This window comes from Notolabrus celidotus, chromosome 10 (genome assembly GCF_009762535.1).
Source record: "Notolabrus celidotus isolate fNotCel1 chromosome 10, fNotCel1.pri, whole genome shotgun sequence".
NCBI lineage: Eukaryota > Metazoa > Chordata > Actinopteri > Labriformes > Labridae > Notolabrus > Notolabrus celidotus.
In genome coordinates, this window is record NC_048281.1 from 1,834,435 (window position 1) to 1,851,948 (window position 17,514).

Consider the following 17,514-nt stretch of genomic DNA (forward strand, 5'->3'; position numbering starts at 1 on the left):
CTCATATTGAATCATAACCTCTTTATTGTGACACTTGGTCTCAGGACTCTACATAGCTCTCATGTGCTGCAAAAAAAAGACACTTCTGTCTGCTTTCCTCTCGTTCTTTTAAAACAACACCTCATTGGATGTTTGAGACCAACACACTAGGAGCTGAGCTGGCAGAGCAGAGCCACCCCTCGTCTGATCCAGTGTTCAGCAGGCACATCGGAGTTGAGCGTCATGGCGACAACGTAGTTGGTGGAGTGTCCAGTAGTGGACAGGGTACCACGCCGTTCGCTGGTTTTGTAGACCGGCACCATGTAACACATCCTCTGAGGGATGTCCTGCCGTTTGACAGGCTTCAGCCACATCTGATGGGAGGAGAGGAGTGAGAGGAGAGAGGTGTTAGACTTTTAAAACTAATCAACCTTTATTTATACCCGAGAGATCATTGAGGGGTAACCCTCATTTACAATGATATCAAGTCAGTTACAGTGACATTAAAAAACAAACAACAAACAAACAACAAGGTATGAAGAGTATCAAAGTCATCAAATAGGATCATTTGTGATTTGGAGATAAAAACAAAGATCAAATAAGATAATACAAATAAAAGGAGGTGTATGGGATTGACTACAAAGGAATAGAATAGGAAGGGAGTGTTGAATAAAATGATACAATAAATATACACAGGTAAACCTAGTTAAAACAGTTACAGAGCGGGTTGAAAGATTGAAAATTAAATTTCTAAATCGTCCAAGAGGTAAAAGTGTGTTTAGTTCAAGACACTGCTGTAACTTATTCCAGGAGTCAGGGGCAGAGAAACAAAAAGCAGTCTTTCCCAGCTCTGAGTGAACTGGAGGAACATGCAGAGGCAGCTGGTTTGAGGTGTGAGTCTGACATAAACGGTGCTGATGAGCAACAGAGTTCATTGGACAAAGGCATGGTGACGGTGTAGTTGATGCAAAAGAGCTTCATTAGTCTGGACAGAAGACACTCTGTCTGTGTCATACTGTGACTACTGACCTGGATCACCTTCTGTTTAACACACATTAACTTACAAACAGGAACTGTGGGGACACACTCAGCTTCTATAAAACAATAGCAGCGACTTGAAGGAGTCTCCTCGGGCTATTAAGAAGTCTTGGTTATGCAAAAAGGATAAACTGGGCCACTCCAAAAAAACATCTTTAAAAACAAAACAAAAACAGTTTGTTGAGCTGCAGCCACAGAAGTACTCAGCTGGTTCCAGAGCAGGAGCTGCTGTTAAGATTTGCATTTCAAAGCCAGCCATGAAGCCTCCTCTCACACAAATAATAAACACATTTTTAATTAAGTCCCGCTCTCGTCAAAGCTGATTCTGCCCTGAAATGTCAGAATATTTAAGAAGTCAGTCTTGTGCATAATTCATTAATCATAACTGCATCTTAAAGACCAGAGAACAGAGGGGGAGAAAAAGGCTAACAAAAGAGAAAGAGAACTTGATCAGCCTTCACTGTCTGCCACCAGCACTCTGTCTGCAGCGCTCTGTCAGTCTGCTTCGTTTCACGCTCGGTTAATTAATAACAAAATGAAAGAGCGAAGGAGTCAGGCTTCCTTCAGGCGCAGTGTTGAGAACAGGAAGTGTTGAAGCTGCTGCTCATTTTTAGGTCCAGAGAAAAAGGAGCTGTGAACATCCTCCTGGGTAAAGCTACAGTGTGTGATGATTGTTCATTCCTCCTCTGAGACTCACAATGAAACAAGTTGACTCAGAAGTTAACAATCTGAAGAAGGATGGAGAGTGGCCCTTTTTCAGAATGTGATACGTGAGCAGTCACTCTCTTCTGACACCCAGAGGGATCCGAGAAGCCGAATCAATACACTTCTGTCGTTCAGTGGTGATGTGAGAACATGTAATACAAGTGTTGTTATTTCACCTGATCACCTGGTTTAACATTAAAGCTGAAGAGTTCTCCTCATTGAGCCCTCAAAATAGAACCATAGAGACAAAATAAGCCCTCACATTTGTCCCTGCATAAAGAACAGTTCTTTTAAAAGGTGCCATCTTGAACACCGCAGCTGAAAAGCACAGATTGCATGTACTGGAGCATGAAATCTTAACCTTGGAAACTGAAGTGAACAGAACATTATCGTTAAAAGGTCCTTGAGCGGAAACTCTTTCATCTCCTTTCGTTTTCAAAGCCAACACAGACGAGAAGCTCCTGGAAAGCTGCTAAATGGAACGATGCCTGCAAGCTGGTTCAGGCGGGCATCTCCACCTACTGATTTCACACTTGACATGGGTCAATCTCACAATCCCCTGACAAACCTATCCTCCAAATGTAGTGGTCTTTTTCAGCTGACGAATCTGAAGTCTCCTCCTCAGCTCTGCCCTGTGTGAGTGCAGGGCTCCACGAGGGGGTTTCAGATACTATCTCAACATTCCTCCATCACTGCAAGTAAAATAAAACTGCAAGGAGTGACGAGGCAGGATCATAGACTGTATAAATAATGGACGTAGTATCCATGACGTCACCCATCTGTTCCTGAGCGCTGTTTTGAAGCCAATCGGCGGCGGCAGCCATATTGGAAATGTTGAACTCAACCAAACGTAGTGTGAGGTAAAGAGGCGGGGTTTGAGCATCCTAGCCAACAGCTATGTGTTCCCGCCTGTCAATCAAGTCAGTCATGACCTTATTTGGGAAAAACTTGTAATCTCAATATCTTCTGAACCATCGTGTTAGAAAAAAATTCACCCCGTACAGTGTGTGCTGATCAAGCTGCAACCTCCGGTCTAAAAATATGAGTCTAATGTGGAAGTGCTAAAAACTGCAGTTCATCGAGTGTCCACTTGAGGCTGGCTCTGGAAGTACTGGAAACCACATACACACCAATTCAAAGAAGACAATCTTTACAGCAGAAATAAACATGTTTACAGTCTGGTTCAAAAGACCAGTGTATTCTGGATAGATCATTTCTTGATCGGCACACACTGTACGGGGGTGAATTGTTTTCTAACGCGGCAATTTCAAAGATATTGAGATTATGAGTCTTCCAATGAGAGGCACAGCTGACTTGATTGACAGGTGGGAACACTGTAGCTGTTGGCTAGGAGGCTCAAAGCCCGCCTCTTTACATCACAATCGCTCGACAGCAGCGATATGGCTGCCACCGACAATTGGCCTCAAAACAGCTCTTCAGAAACAGATGGGGGACTTCACGGATACTACGTCCATATTTTATACAGTCTATGGTGCTGATAGAGAAATTAGCTACGTAGAACCAAGCTGTTTTTTGAACCAGGCTGTAAACATGTTTATTTATGGTGCAAAGATCGTCTTTTTGTGGTTTCCAGTGTTTCTGCAGCCAGACTCAAGCAGATTCTCAATGAATTGCAGTTTATAACACTTCCACATGGGCTTCATATTTTGAGACCGGAGGTTGCCGCTTGGGCAGGAGCCCAGACAACACACAAACAATTTCTGCTTCTGCAAAAAACATGTCAAACCATTAAAACGATAGATGTCCGACTGGAATGTACATCAAAAACAACAACATTTAAACAACTCTGATGATGTTCCCTTTTATGGCTGTAAAGACTAGAAGGTTTCTGACATCTGATTCAATCTGCCATGACTCAGTGGTGGAGCTCTCTTCCAGCCTGGATCCAATGAAGCTCTCCCAGTTGAATGTTGGGAACAGAAGGTTAACAGCTCTCTTAAAAACATCTGACATTTTATTAAAACATCTGACACACATAAGCCTGTACATATAAAGTGTGAGGGAGAACTTCAATACAAGCCCAAAGGCGTAGAATTAACCAGAGCAGAGCAGACATTATCAAGACCGGGAACATGTCCTAAATGTTTGGAACCAACTGTTTCTTCAGTTGTTGTTAAGAAAAGTTCAGCACTCCTTTCAGACTGTGGCTCAGTCACATTCAAATACTGCAAGAGTCAAAGGAAACTATTGACTGAATGAATGGGCTGCCTAGTCTTCATATCAGGCTGCTGCTGCTGCTGAGGATTCTTGAATGTAGTCTTATCAGTAATTATATGTGTGCAGTGTGTGTGTGTGTGTGTGTGTGTGTGTGTGTGTGTGTGTGTGTGTGTGTGTGTGTGTGTGTTTGTTCCTCTTACCACGGGCATAGTGTCATGCAGCTCTTTGGGGTAGGACTCAGCAAGAAGTTTGGTCTTTCTGTCCCAGCGTGCTCCGTCAAGAAACAGACCTCTGATGTACACACCTAAGTGTCAGACACAAACACACAGAGGTAGAGGAGAGGTGGTTCAGACTGTAAAACTCCTCCCTCTGATCACTGAACAATAACCTGTACTCTGTGCAGTAACCGTACAATACACTGTAATATCCCTGACACTTTAACATCTTTGTATATATCACCTTCATTCACAGCGCTTCTGTACATAGATCATTCTAACTATTCTGCGCTTCTGTATATATTTTATTATTATTTCATTTTATTTGATCTTTATTTTATTTTATTTGATCTTTATTTTATTTTATTTGATCTTTATTTTATTTTATTTGATCTTTATTTTATTTTATTTGATCTTTATTTTATTTTATTTGATCTTTATTTTATTCCTTCTTCTATTAATATTTTGACTTTCTTACATACTGTTTATAAGAGCTCTGTAATGACCAAATTTCCCTCCCTGGCATAAATGAAGTATTTCTGATTCTGATATTAACATGAACTAGTCCCTTCCTCCCTCTGACTTCACTGACTTGGATTTTTCCCAACTGTTTACCATAATTAGTTTAGCTTTTCTGACCTCTGCGCCGTAATACTCTCCGTACTTGAAGCATGTGAGCCCTACTCTTCATGGAGTGTGTAAGAACAAAATTTAGAAACAACTGACTGTTGCAATCCTGCATCACACACCCAAATGCACAAACACACTGTCAGATTTGCAGCTTGGCGGTGTAGGCTGTTATTGTGATGGGGCCCCAGCTGGGGACTGATTGAACGCGAGGCTTAATGTGAGACTTTGACTGAGAATCTCACAGCAGAGCTGGAGGCACAGCGAGGGGCTGACGCAGGCCCGCATAAAGACGAGAGGCAGGGAGGCTTTGCTTTAACTTACTTTCTCACTTTTACACCCAGCTTCTCTTAAAGTCAGTCAGCCTAATGTCAGTTTTTATCTGTTTGTTTCTTCTCTTCCACCCACTGCTTATTTCACTTTCTTTTTTCAATCCTCACTTTTCATCCCCTCAAACTCTTTTAATCTCCCTCTGACTGCTCCCCTCTTCAAGAGCTCTCCATCTTTCTGCTGTCTTTTCTCTTTGCTCATTAAACCAGGAAATAGTTTCATGAAAAGGGGCCATTTTACCCTATCTAAAGATATCCCAAATATCCTCCTATTACTTTTAAACTACCATCCCTCTTCCTCCCTAATCACCCCCTCTTGCACCAGAGCTTTTTCACCACAGTTAGTATCGTACCGTCTGCTGGGGGTCGTTTGTATTGTCTGTCATCCAGGACCTCGAAGTCGAAGCCGAGCAGGTCAATAGGGACGGTGTGTTTCCTGGCATAGTTCTGCTGGCTGCCTGTGAGGAAGGCCTGGGTGAAGAAGAATCCTGACACCCAGAATACAGCAGGAGTACCCTGTTCATACCAGTCCTGAAAACAAAGTGGGCAGGAGAGAAAAGATCAACTATTAAAACTTGAACCTGAAAACACGGTGCACTCACTGGGATCTCAAACTGTGCTTTTATACTGATGAACTTATAAAAACCAAAACACAAAGACAAAAAGGGATAGTGAAGGGTTGGCAGGGGTGAGTTCAGTGAGGAACAGATGGTGATAAAACATCATGTTCAGCTGATTATGCATCCTTCTATTACAGACCCACCTGATCTGTACATGGAGCTCTGATCTGAAATCATTTCAGGTTCATACAAAGAAAGAAAAGGAACAGAGAGGACTTCTGGGCCGAGGCCAAGGCAGTATGAATCACTCTTTATTTAATGAAAAATAACCTCATTTAAGTTTTCTTTTTTATCAAGGAACACAGCACAAAGTGCTCCTCTTTACAGAGAGTTCATGTGAAGAGTGCCTCTTAATGGAAAACTGTGCCATCAAAAGTTGATCAATCAAACATTAACATGACTTCAACAAGTCTGCCATTCTCTTTATAACTAGACAGTTTAAAACGTCAGATAACTGTCTGTTCGGCCTGCTACATACTACCTACTAATGTAGTAGTAGGTACATGTAGCTACTACTAAATTCATACTGTGTTTGAATCTAGTCTGTAGTCTGTCTGTTCTGTTGGATCCAGTCTGCAGTACGTTGAGCCAGACGTCACTGGATTTCAGGTTTCAGAAAGCGGAAGTAAACAACGACCAAGCTGATAGATAAACTGCTTCTTTAGCATCACTACTGATTTAAAAAGTTAAGAAGTGGTTTATATGGAATTTAATAATTTTCACAGCCCATACAAACTGAGTTCCCCTCGTCAAAAAAGAAGAATAAATAAAAGAAGCAGAATGAGCGCTGTGCATTGTGGGAAACAGTACGTGAGGGAGACTGGTCCGATGCAGACTGAGAAATTTTCCTGAATCAGTAGACATCATGGGAGTTTTGACATACTGCAGATTTTGCTCTTGTTCACATACTACAAACTGAGTTTTGGCCAAATCAGTACGTACTAGTAGTAGGAGGTTTGAAAACAGCCAGTGTTTGGTCACAGCTATGCGCCTGATGTTAGCATTAGCATACTGGCATGCTCAAAGTGACGATCATGCAGTTTGTTGTTTTTTCTCCAAAGCTGCTGAACCTCATCCTCCTGCCCTCCTGTGCTTTGATTCAATGACAGCTCTGTGATGACTTACTGTCAGCTGTCAGTGTTGTCATCTCAGGGCCGTGTGCTTGTTTTGCTGAGAAGGACAAGAGACTGCTGCACTGCTGCACTGCTGCGCTTGCTAAACCTAAACAAGCAGCGTTTGAGTTTAAACCTCACAAAACTCAAACCGTTCCACAAGCTGGCCCACGGCTAGGTTTATTAAAAGATCAAGTTTGAATTTAATGTTTAAACTTGGTGCCACATGATGCTATAAGCTTATCAATACAGTACAGCAGTGCTAGCAGTTCACAGCACAGTTATACAAGCCAATCACAGCTCAGGAAGGAGGGACACAGAGGAGCTCTTCAGGGGTATCAAAGGTACAATGTTGACCATTTTAGATCAGGACGTCAACACGCTAACTAATGCTAATCAGTACTGGAAAGAAATGACATCCAGTGATTTCTATAGTTCTGCACCTATTGGATCATTTAGTATTAGGCACTGATGACAATGTGTCCATAAGTGCTGCAGGAGCATTTTCATTGGATAAAACAAACATGCTAGTGAAAAACAAAACCTCTCTTGGCACCGTAAACGCTTTATGAAGTCAGGGACACCAGCAAACAAACCAGAGAGCAAACAGAAAGATTTATATTCAGAGATACTGAAAGCCAGTTAATCACCTCTGTCCAGGAGGACTTAGTACTCTAATCCACACCCCACACCATGTGGATTAAAGTACCCCTCGTAGTCTTCCGTTGTCTTTATTTAGAATGTCAGCTTTGTGGAGAACTTATTTTATGGCTTAGGATGTGGGGGTCTAGTTTATAGTGAGATGTTTTTCATCTCAACTCTTGCTCCATCAGAAGAACAATCATATTGCCTAAAAACAAATTCTTCTGTTGCGAAAGCACACTGGCTCAGATGATAAACCCGTGACTTCAAAGGTCACCCTGTGGGGAGTCATGGGTGGACATTTCCGTTGGTTCACACACACAGTGCATTGTTCGCAGTCCACTGAGTTAGAATGAAGAGGAGAAATACAACTGTCTGAATACAAAGGGAAACATGTGAACTGCCTGTTTGATGGAGTTTATTTTGCAGTTTCACATGATACAGCAGCTCATGAGCCTCCAGGTGTCTCCTGTACTAAATCAGCCCCGAGTACAAAGCAGTACTACAGCTCCCTCCTCCTAGTTAAATGAGAGGTCTTGTTAAAGTCAGTGTGACACAGCTTAGGGCAGCATCAGCTTACATTAGAGGGTACAGTGTGTGCTGACGTAACATATTAGTCTAGAATTTATCAATGGGAGGCCAAACAAGGTCCAGGAGACATGAAGAATCTATGCAGGGTTCCTGCACATTTCTATCCCTTAATTCTACTCTTTTACAGCCTCAAAGTTTCACACTGATTTTTACATCCGATCATAACATTAGAGAACAAAAAGCTGTATGTTTATCAGGTCCAAAGTTAACTAATAACCTGTCATCAATACTCATATTATTTACCCTTAACATACAAATTCAGTTATATGATATCATTATGCAACCTATATTTTTACTCTCTTTAAAAAATAATTAAATATTACAATTAATATTTAAAGTATCAGGAAACTTTAAAATTCTTATAGAATATCAAAATGAAATGTGTAATCAAGCTTCATCAAAAATCTGAGTGAAAATAAACTTCCATAACTCTGAAAAAACTCTGTTCAAAAACAGCTTCTTTTACAGGTCAGGGCTCTCATTTATAAAAGAGTGCGTACAATCCCTACTAATATACCGCCCTCTTCACGCCCACATTCAACCATATACAGTCAATGCAAAGAGCTTTATGAATGAACATGCAGACAAATGAGCCGGAAGATCAAAGGTTCTCACGGTGAACCACAGAATCAACCGAGAGGAGGACTGGGAGAATTAAGTTTCTGACATACAAACCGTGGTCCTCATGAATGAAGAGGAGGTCAGAGAGCACGCATTGTTTGTTTTTTACAGCAGGAGGGACACAATACAAATAAAAATAAAAATATGGAGTGACTCCACGTCGCTGCAGCATCCATGTATCCGTCAGCAGTGTCAGAGCATCCATCATTCATCATTACGCACAGGTCTCACTGCAGTGTTTCATGTTCAAGAACATGTTAGGATACAGTCTGTGTGTTTCCTCTACACTTTGGAGAAATGTGACGGTGAGACAAAGCTGATGAAATATTTGATGAACTTTAAGACAAGCTTTTCCTTTTTAATGACAGCTTGTTAGAAACGACTCACCACAGACACACATTCAAATAGAATATGTAGATGTTAGTGATGATGGTGACGCAGGTCTGTTAATGTTGTTATTTAATGAATGAAATGTGGAAAAGGCATTACAATATAATCTGACTTCAGTTCTCCCTCTCACCAACTGTGTCCCTGATTCCCCCTGCCTCTAAAATGTACGTACGGGACAGTTAGTGAACTGGTCCTGGGGAGAGTTAGTGAACTGGTCCTGGGGAAAGTTAGTGAACTGGTCCTGAGGAAAGTTAGTGAACCGGTCCTGGGGAAAGTTAGTGAACTGGTCCTGGGGAAAGTTAGTGAACTGGTCCTGAGGAAAGTTAGTGAACTGGTCCTGGGGAAAGTTAGTGAACTGGTCCTGGGGAAAGTTAGTGAACTGGTCCTGAGGAAAGTTAGTGAACTGGTCCTGGGGAAAGTTAGTGAACTGGTCCTGAGGAAAGTTAGTGAACTGGTCCTGGGGAAAGTTAGTGAACTGGTCCTGGGGAAAGTTAGTGGACCGGTCCTGAGGAAAGGTAGTGAACTGGTCCTGATAGTTTTTAGTATTCACATATGGTCTGAAATATCATAGGTAGAACGTTTTTGTTGATTTGGGTTACCAGGGCCTTTAAGTTAGATTTGGTACCCTCGTGCAGAAACATGAACTACATGTTTGGTTCTTTGTGATGTAGGTCTCAGTACCTGTAAGAACTTCAGCCGTTCCAGGAAGTCATTGACGTAGCTTCCCAGCGGTTTGAGGCTGGGGTAGGACTTCTTCATCCACATGCCTGGGATACGCCCCTTCAAGATGCTGCTTACCACCTCTTCCAGCTCTGATGACATCACCACCAGCCCCTGCATCAGAACACACACACGCACACACAAACACAAACACTTACTCACCCTCAAACACCTGATCAACATTTAATTGTATAAAACTGTCATTTTCTCAAAGCCCTGCTCTCTCTATGAATGGAATATGCAAGAACTCCACTTGAGAACTTCTCTCGTGAGAGAGGTGGCAGAAAGTGACATAATGGGACCTCTTAACGCTCTGCAGGGGGCCTTTGATACTAGTATGAAAGATGAAGTGCTCAAGCTCCTTCCTGACCATTTAAGTTCACTTCACTGCAACCTCATGAGGCTGGTGCATCTCAAAAGGAGGGGAAATGGTTTGGGAGCTTATTAATTGAATGATATAAAGAGACGTGTGTGTTTGGGCGTGCTTTTTATTTGAATATGGTTTAATTATGAGTGCACAAATTAGTGCACATAAATATACAGATAATGAGGTAATTAGTCTAATTTTGTGACATGCAAAATCCAAACTTTTTGCGATACAAATTATTTATTTTCTGGCTTGTTATATTGATTTCACTTCTGCATTTTTCAAATGTGACTCTACGTGGTTACATTGTGCAAATGTGTGTATGAATGAATGAATGAATGAATGAATGAATGAATGAATGAATGAATGAATGAATGAATGAATGAAATCTGTGTAATTTGAAAAGTCTTTTAACAACTACTTGGATTCTTTCCCTTCAAACCTATTTACGTTGTTTGACTGACATCACAGATTCATTATGGTCACATCTGATGAAACGGTTCAGCAACCTTTGGATGAATAATGATCACATTTGGTTCATACATTTACTGTGCTTATACAGAATAACAAAGAATCTTCTATAACGAAGGTGACCAACAATAGTACTCTCAAATGAAAAAAAAGATGTATAACTTCGATCTTCTAAGAGTGAGTGTTCTCTGTCCTTTGCTCCGAAAGCCTCAGCTCTTAACATTAATACAAATAAGAACTTTGAAGAGAAGAAACATGTTCTCACTTTTTTAAATATCTGGATTGTTATCTGGCTGGAATGATGTTGGCAGCTCTAATGGTTCAGCACCAACAAAGCAGAGAGTGTTTTGTTACAGATATATATATATTTTTTATGTCGCTGTCTTGCTGAGACAGAACAAAGCTGAATTTACTCAGTCGAGATTATTGAAAAAAAGAAGCAATTTCAGTCTTTTCAATGTTCTGTAAATGTGTGGCTTGTAAAACAGTACGTCCAATATTACTACAATCAGCAGGCAGTGAAACAATCTGCCAAGATCTGTGCTCACACTCTGTTGGAATGAATAGTCTCATGAGCTGCAGCTAGTGGCAACACTCATGTGACAGACACAATGGAGGAAGTGACTGTCAGTGTACCTTCTCTTCATTAAACTGTCTCTGATAAGAGCTGCAGTATCTCCGACCAGTTTGTAAAACATGTGTTTTTTATTCTCATCAGCACATGTGAGCATGATGACAGTGAGAACATTTCACCAGCTATTTATTAGCATCTTCACAAGCTGATGCTATCATGTAGCTCTGAGCTGTAAAGCGCTGCTTGCATGGCTGCATATAAACTGTAAAGTCTAAGGCCTGGTGTAGAATATACAAAGCTGCACTGCAGGAAGAGAGACACTATCTACCAGGGTGGGCTCAGCCTTTTTTCTGTGCTGTAGATGAAAAGGTCACTTTCTGAGAGGAGGTCAAGAGTAATAGTTAACCATTTAGAGGCTTAGCTTGCCGCCTCATTCTTGTTGTTCACATCAGGTCAACAACATCTCCATAATCTATTCATTTCTGAAGTCAAATAGTTTGTACCTTTGCACAGTGCATTTAGAATGCAAAAAAACTCTGCCTATTTTTGTGAGGCGGTTAAGGCTGATTTATACTTCTGCATCGAATCAACGGCGTACCCTATGCCGGGGGTACTCGTAGCTTCTGTACCTACGCAGAGGCCTATGCACGTAGCTGACGTGCACCTCCTCCAAAATGTAACTACATGTAGAATCGACACGGACCACAAGCCCTGTGATTGGTCCGCTCAGCATCATTGTGTTTCCCACATTTACAGCACTTTCGGGATCCCCGCTCATCAGCCGCACATCGGCCGTGTATTTCAGAACTTAACAGAACACGCTCTGAATCTCTGTGGAAAAGGAAACAGGGATCGTAGCGGGGTTGGAAGCAGGCGACCGGCTATCTGAGAGACCGCACTGCCCTTAAGAGTTTCAGCAGAGAATTGCTGCACGTCACGGACATATCGACGCACAAGCATGTGGTGCTCATGTCCACGTCAGCCCCTGCTGTGTAGGGGAGACGCAGAAGTGTAAATCAGTCTTTAGGGCTAGTTCTTGTGGTATAGTGGTTTATTTTAACAAATGTCCCTAAACTTTCTAAATGACTGTCTTTGTGTTCACCTGGAACACAAAATGATAGTGTTGCTTTAGTGCTTGTGGAACGTCGTGCTGAAAGCTTACAGTATCTGATTACTGAAGATGCATTACCCGAGTTTCCTCTGTAATTATTCAGCAGGAGTGTGCCTCCTCTCATGAAATATTGCTTTCATGGCACAGAAATGAAAAATCAATGATGATTCATCATTTGGTTCTACTGTTCATCTAAAACAAACACATTTTGTGTAATTACACTTTGTTTGGGTGTATATCACACTATTAATACTCAGCAATAAGGATCCACATAGCAGGGACCATGATTTCACTCCTAACTAAATAACACCAAACCTTTTCTCAACATTATGTTGAAGGGATTCCTGTCACACCTCTCACGGGTTGACACTGCAATGATATAATACAACATATGTGTGATACTTCCTTTTGGACAGTGTCATCTGCGCAGCATACCTTTATGGCCTTCTGGATGTTGACACAGGAGTCTCGAATGGTGCACAGCAGGTTGTTGAAGCGGCCCATCTCCTGAAGCAGCACTGTATTCATACTCTGGTTGTAGCTGGTGGGAAATCGCCTCATTGCTGCCTCCAAGTCAAAGTCTCCCGGCAGCTTGCTCAGGATGTCAGCTGCCACATCAAAGACCATGTCATCAGAGGATTTGGCATCTCCGCCTGTAGAGCGGGACTGATCAGAGACACAGAGCGATAGAGGTCTGATGAGAAGGAGAGGCTGGATCCGAGTCTCAGATTGGTTTGACAGTTCCTCATTTTTTGTAGAAAATAGTTTTTGACATGTCAAATTATGTTTTAATCTTCTATGAATTCATTGGGGATATTTTGATCCTCAAAAGACCTGGGTGATTTTAGAATTTGACTTCTGACTTGTCTTTGCCAAAATGTCATCATCTTTTGTGCAAAATTATTCATATTCAGATTCTTTGCTCGTTAGCTTCACTTTTCCATCCTTCAATTTGAAACATTTCTTAGAATAGTGTAATGAAACCATCTAATGTACAAGTCTAGAGTTCATAAACTGGAACAAGCAGAAATGGTTTCTGATATGCAACACTATGAGTTTCTTTTTACCAAATACTACAACTCAGAAAACAATGCCTATGGGATTAAATAATGGATTTATCTCATAGATGTCCAGAAGTGTTGGCTCCACTTCCAGAAATCACAATACTCTGGGCATCGCCTTTATCATATATAGCAGAGCATCACAAGTGAGATGACAGCTGTCAGCTCAAGAACTGTGTTGGAGCTATTTACATTGTTTTATATAATTGATTATTTTACTTTAGTCAATGCATTTATTATTATTAAATTTAAGGTAATTATAGGATTAACTTTGATGCCATAGGGGCTATTAATATATTTCGTTACTCACTTTTGTAGGTTGATAGTTTTGCACCGGGTGACGTGTATATAGATGGGCAGGTAAGATAGGAGGGGGGACACCGGGGAAGGTGAATGATATTTTACCAGGAGATTTCAAAGCACAAAGACGTTCCCTTTTGTATGAGAGAAGCTTTTTTTGTTGCACAATAAACCACCAAACCCTGCATACTTGGCTGGACATTGGCAATCTTTGGACATCGCGTACGATCCACTCTCCCCATTCCTCGTGGACGGTTTCTGATTTGAGTTTTGAGTTTTGTAAAGTTGACCAAGTCAAATAGCCAATACAAACTGGTTGAAGATGCGAGGTAATGGTTAATAGTCTTGGATCAGGTTTTTTATTTCTTAGTTTCAGAAATATAGAATTTGATGTCCTATCAAACATACTGATAATCTGTGTTTTTTAATGCTTTTAAAATCTGTGTAGGTCTCAAAAATATCCATGTTTGTTGGGCTCTAGAGGATGCATGTGCCACTCTACCTTTACAATACAAATATGGTGAGTACTTAGTCAATGGGATCCCTCTGCTAACCCCTGAACAAACACACACACACACACACACACACACACACACACACACACACACACACACACACACACACACACACACACACAGACACACACAGAGGAAATCACAATGTTTTCCCCAACTTCTCCAATGCAGATCTGATCGACAACTCTAATAATCCCTCATGCTGATAATCATTCACTCCAATCTGTGATTCTTCCGCTGTCCTCTCAGCTCAGCTTGCACCATTTACCTATTTTGTGCTCAGTATTCAGTCACTTGCCAGCAGTAATGGATAATCATTGGCTAATGGCAGTGGGGTTACAGTAGGAGAATGACAAATAGCTGTTAGATTCCATCTGAAGAATCTCTCTGTTTATCGTCATTGAGACTAATGAGAATGTATTAGATCTTAATAAAGTCCACACATGACTGAAGCCATTATTAATCTTGTTGAAAGGAGTTCATATGAATAAATGCCAGACTCCATTGAGCTCTAATTTCACTTTGAGTGGCAATGCTGATGGAAATAATCTCCTATTTGTTTGTGGTAAGCCAAAGCAGTAGCTGTTTGTGATAGTATATGTTAACTTTATGGTAGCTTTAAGAGATGAAATCAGAGCAGATCACTTGTTTGAAAGGAAGTTTCATTCCCACAGGTTTTAAACTTAGTTCAGACATAGTGGAAAACCATTGCCAACTATCTGTATCTTAAAATAAATAAATGACTACATGGAAAATAGATATTCCTTCTCACTTTGCAGAAGAAGCTGCATCTTGTTGTCCTTAAGTAGGTCTCACTGTAAAGTCTCTATGATTTGATTTGCAGCCGACATTGACTGGGGCAAGGGAGCGCTAAGATATAGTCCTTGACAAGATAACTTAGTGTCACCCTACGGAGCTGAGATATAATGATGTGGGATCACACAGCTCCACCGAAAGCCACTGTGAGTGCGAGGCATACTGTGTTTTTGCAGAGTCAAAGGAAGATAACCTAATAAGAAGCATTTTTTTTGTTCTTTGGGAAGTCTCTTCAAACAACTGAAATATTTATTTATATGTTTCTCTTTAATTAATGTTGCATGGTACATTTTAATGGAGGGCAATAAATATTTAATGTCTGCAAGGATACTTACAAAAGTTTGTGGAAACTTGTGGGAAGTACTGTACAGTATACTGATGCTGTGTTTTAATGTGTGTATTCCACTCTTTTTATTTTGTGCGTGTGTGTGTGTGTGTGCGCGCGTGTGTGTGTGTGTGTGTCATGCATTTGCCTGGTGAGAGTGTGGATCCATTATTTACCAGTTGAGTTTTATCAACTAAGTAGTTCCATCATAAACAAAACATGTGGGATGTTGGTAAGTTGTGGGGGCACTGGTTTGGGATGTGACTCGGGTGTGCTGAAAATCAGTTCACTTTGTTTCCATCTTCCTCCCTGTCAGGCCAAAGATCTGTTTCATGCCTGGTATTCCTTACTGCTTTTACAGTCAAGTACCTCCAGGTCATTTAATATTATAATCAAGAATTAAGAGTCACAGTGCTGCATGCATTTATACCCATCGGTCTTCATTAATCAAACTCAATCTATTAGACCTAAGAGGTTGTTTGGTGATGCAAATGTTAAGTATCTCAAGGCTGTGGCAGTTTTTCATACAGTTTTTTTTTTACAAATCTTTGACACATATTAACATTATTTTATGTTTTTGAAAATGTTTTTTTAAATAAGGAGTATAACAGCCAAATTTGGTTTGTTTAGTTTTCGACCCTCTAAGTTTAAGGGATTAATAAAGCAGCAGTTTAATTTGCAGTCCAGCCTGATTGCTGATCTGGAACATCTGAAAACGGTATCTTTTGGCTTTGTCTGCAAACTGCATCAAAAATGTATTAACCAGGTCACTATTGGTTTAGACATCTCAGTAGTTTAGTACCAGACTGTTCTCCATTAACAGGCAGCACCCTACCTTGTTACGGCTCGATTATTGCAATTCTCTTTTCACCAGCCTCAATAAATCTTCTCTTGATCGACTACAATTAATACAAAACACTGCCCACAAGACTAGCAACCAGGTCGCACCTCCTTCCAGTTTTCCGTTGCAAAGGACTGGAATCACCTGCAACAATCCCTAAAGCTGACCTCTCTCATTCCACTCGCCGCTTTCAAAAACGTATTGTATCCTGTAACTCAACATCCCTGCACTAGCTTTTAAGTTGTTCACTCCTGTCATATTTTTGTATTGTATTGTTCTGTCTCTAGGTCTCTCTGTACGTCCTCTCTGTGTTTTTGTTTTTTATTTATTGTCATGCCACCTGTGTTGCCCTCTTCGCCCAGGTCGTTATTGTAAAAAGAGAATTGGTTCTCAATTGACTTAACTAGTAAAATAAAGTTAAATAAAATAAATAAATATATCTTAAAGTCTGCTGTCAAATATGCGTGTGTATTTTAGTGTAGTTGTGTTGATTTCCTCACACAGTTAATAAATATGATGTTCAGTGTTTTACAGATCAAGGTGGATTTACCTGTGTAAGCAAGATGCTGTCAAACAGTAGCTGTGTCTCAGCCTGATCCTTGGTGATATCTGCGTTGGCGTTCATGCCAAAAATCTCAGGTGACGTATTGAGTGGCAGTGACTTGGTGTATTCTATATAGCTGTTGAGCTGCAACAGAGAAGCAGAAAACAGAGGGAGAGAAGTGCAGAGAAGTTATAGATACATTTTAACCCTTCATCAGGAAACATCTCGAGTAATAACACACTGAAAAACAAGTTGGCGCCTCAGATTGCTGACATTTATTATAATGACTATGCAAATGTGACTTCATGAATAAAAGATGTGGTAGTGGGTGAGGGTGGGGGGGCAGCACTGCAGAACAAAATGCCAAATAGAATAGAGCGTGCCAAAGATTGCACTTGTGTTAACAAATACATCAACTCTCGCTGATGGTGGCTGCCTGCTGTGTCTTGTTACACACATCTTATCTCTTAATGACTTTTTAAAGGTAGCTCAACAACAATGCCAAGAAACTATGAGTCCTGAAATCTGCTTAGATTAAAGAGGAACATCATGGTGGGGGAAACTTTTTCTGGAGTTTAAGTGATACTTTACACACTTCAATGTGACTGATGAATTTCTTAGGAATGGTTTAAACTCAAGAAGTTCAAGGGTCAAAACACTAAATTTAACCTGCTTTTAATGGGAGGAACATTTGTTAAGACAAACACAGAGTGACATGTGCAGCAGGCAAAGATTTTGGCATTAGGATGCAATCTTATTTACACAACATGCAAATTAAGAGCAACTTTTTAATGAATAATTATCAGTTTTTTTAAATATGTT

General features: G+C 40.7%; 1 protein-coding gene across 1 annotated transcript in view; it reads right to left on the minus strand.

Annotated features, from left to right (window-relative positions):
- Positions 1 to 6: 6 nt before the first annotated feature.
- Positions 7 to 17,514, minus strand: part of dnah7 (dynein, axonemal, heavy chain 7) — a 103,362-nt gene continuing 85,854 nt past the window's right edge. Inside the window, exons 61-66 of the mRNA XM_034693671.1 lie at positions 16,699 to 16,836; positions 12,726 to 12,956; positions 9,729 to 9,881; positions 5,425 to 5,602; positions 4,101 to 4,204; positions 7 to 353 (exon numbers count right to left, since the gene is read on the minus strand). Of these exons, the coding sequence (XP_034549562.1) occupies positions 147 to 353; positions 4,101 to 4,204; positions 5,425 to 5,602; positions 9,729 to 9,881; positions 12,726 to 12,956; positions 16,699 to 16,836 (1,011 nt within the window). The 3' untranslated portion in view covers positions 7 to 146. The remainder of the gene's footprint in view (positions 354 to 4,100; positions 4,205 to 5,424; positions 5,603 to 9,728; positions 9,882 to 12,725; positions 12,957 to 16,698; positions 16,837 to 17,514) is intronic.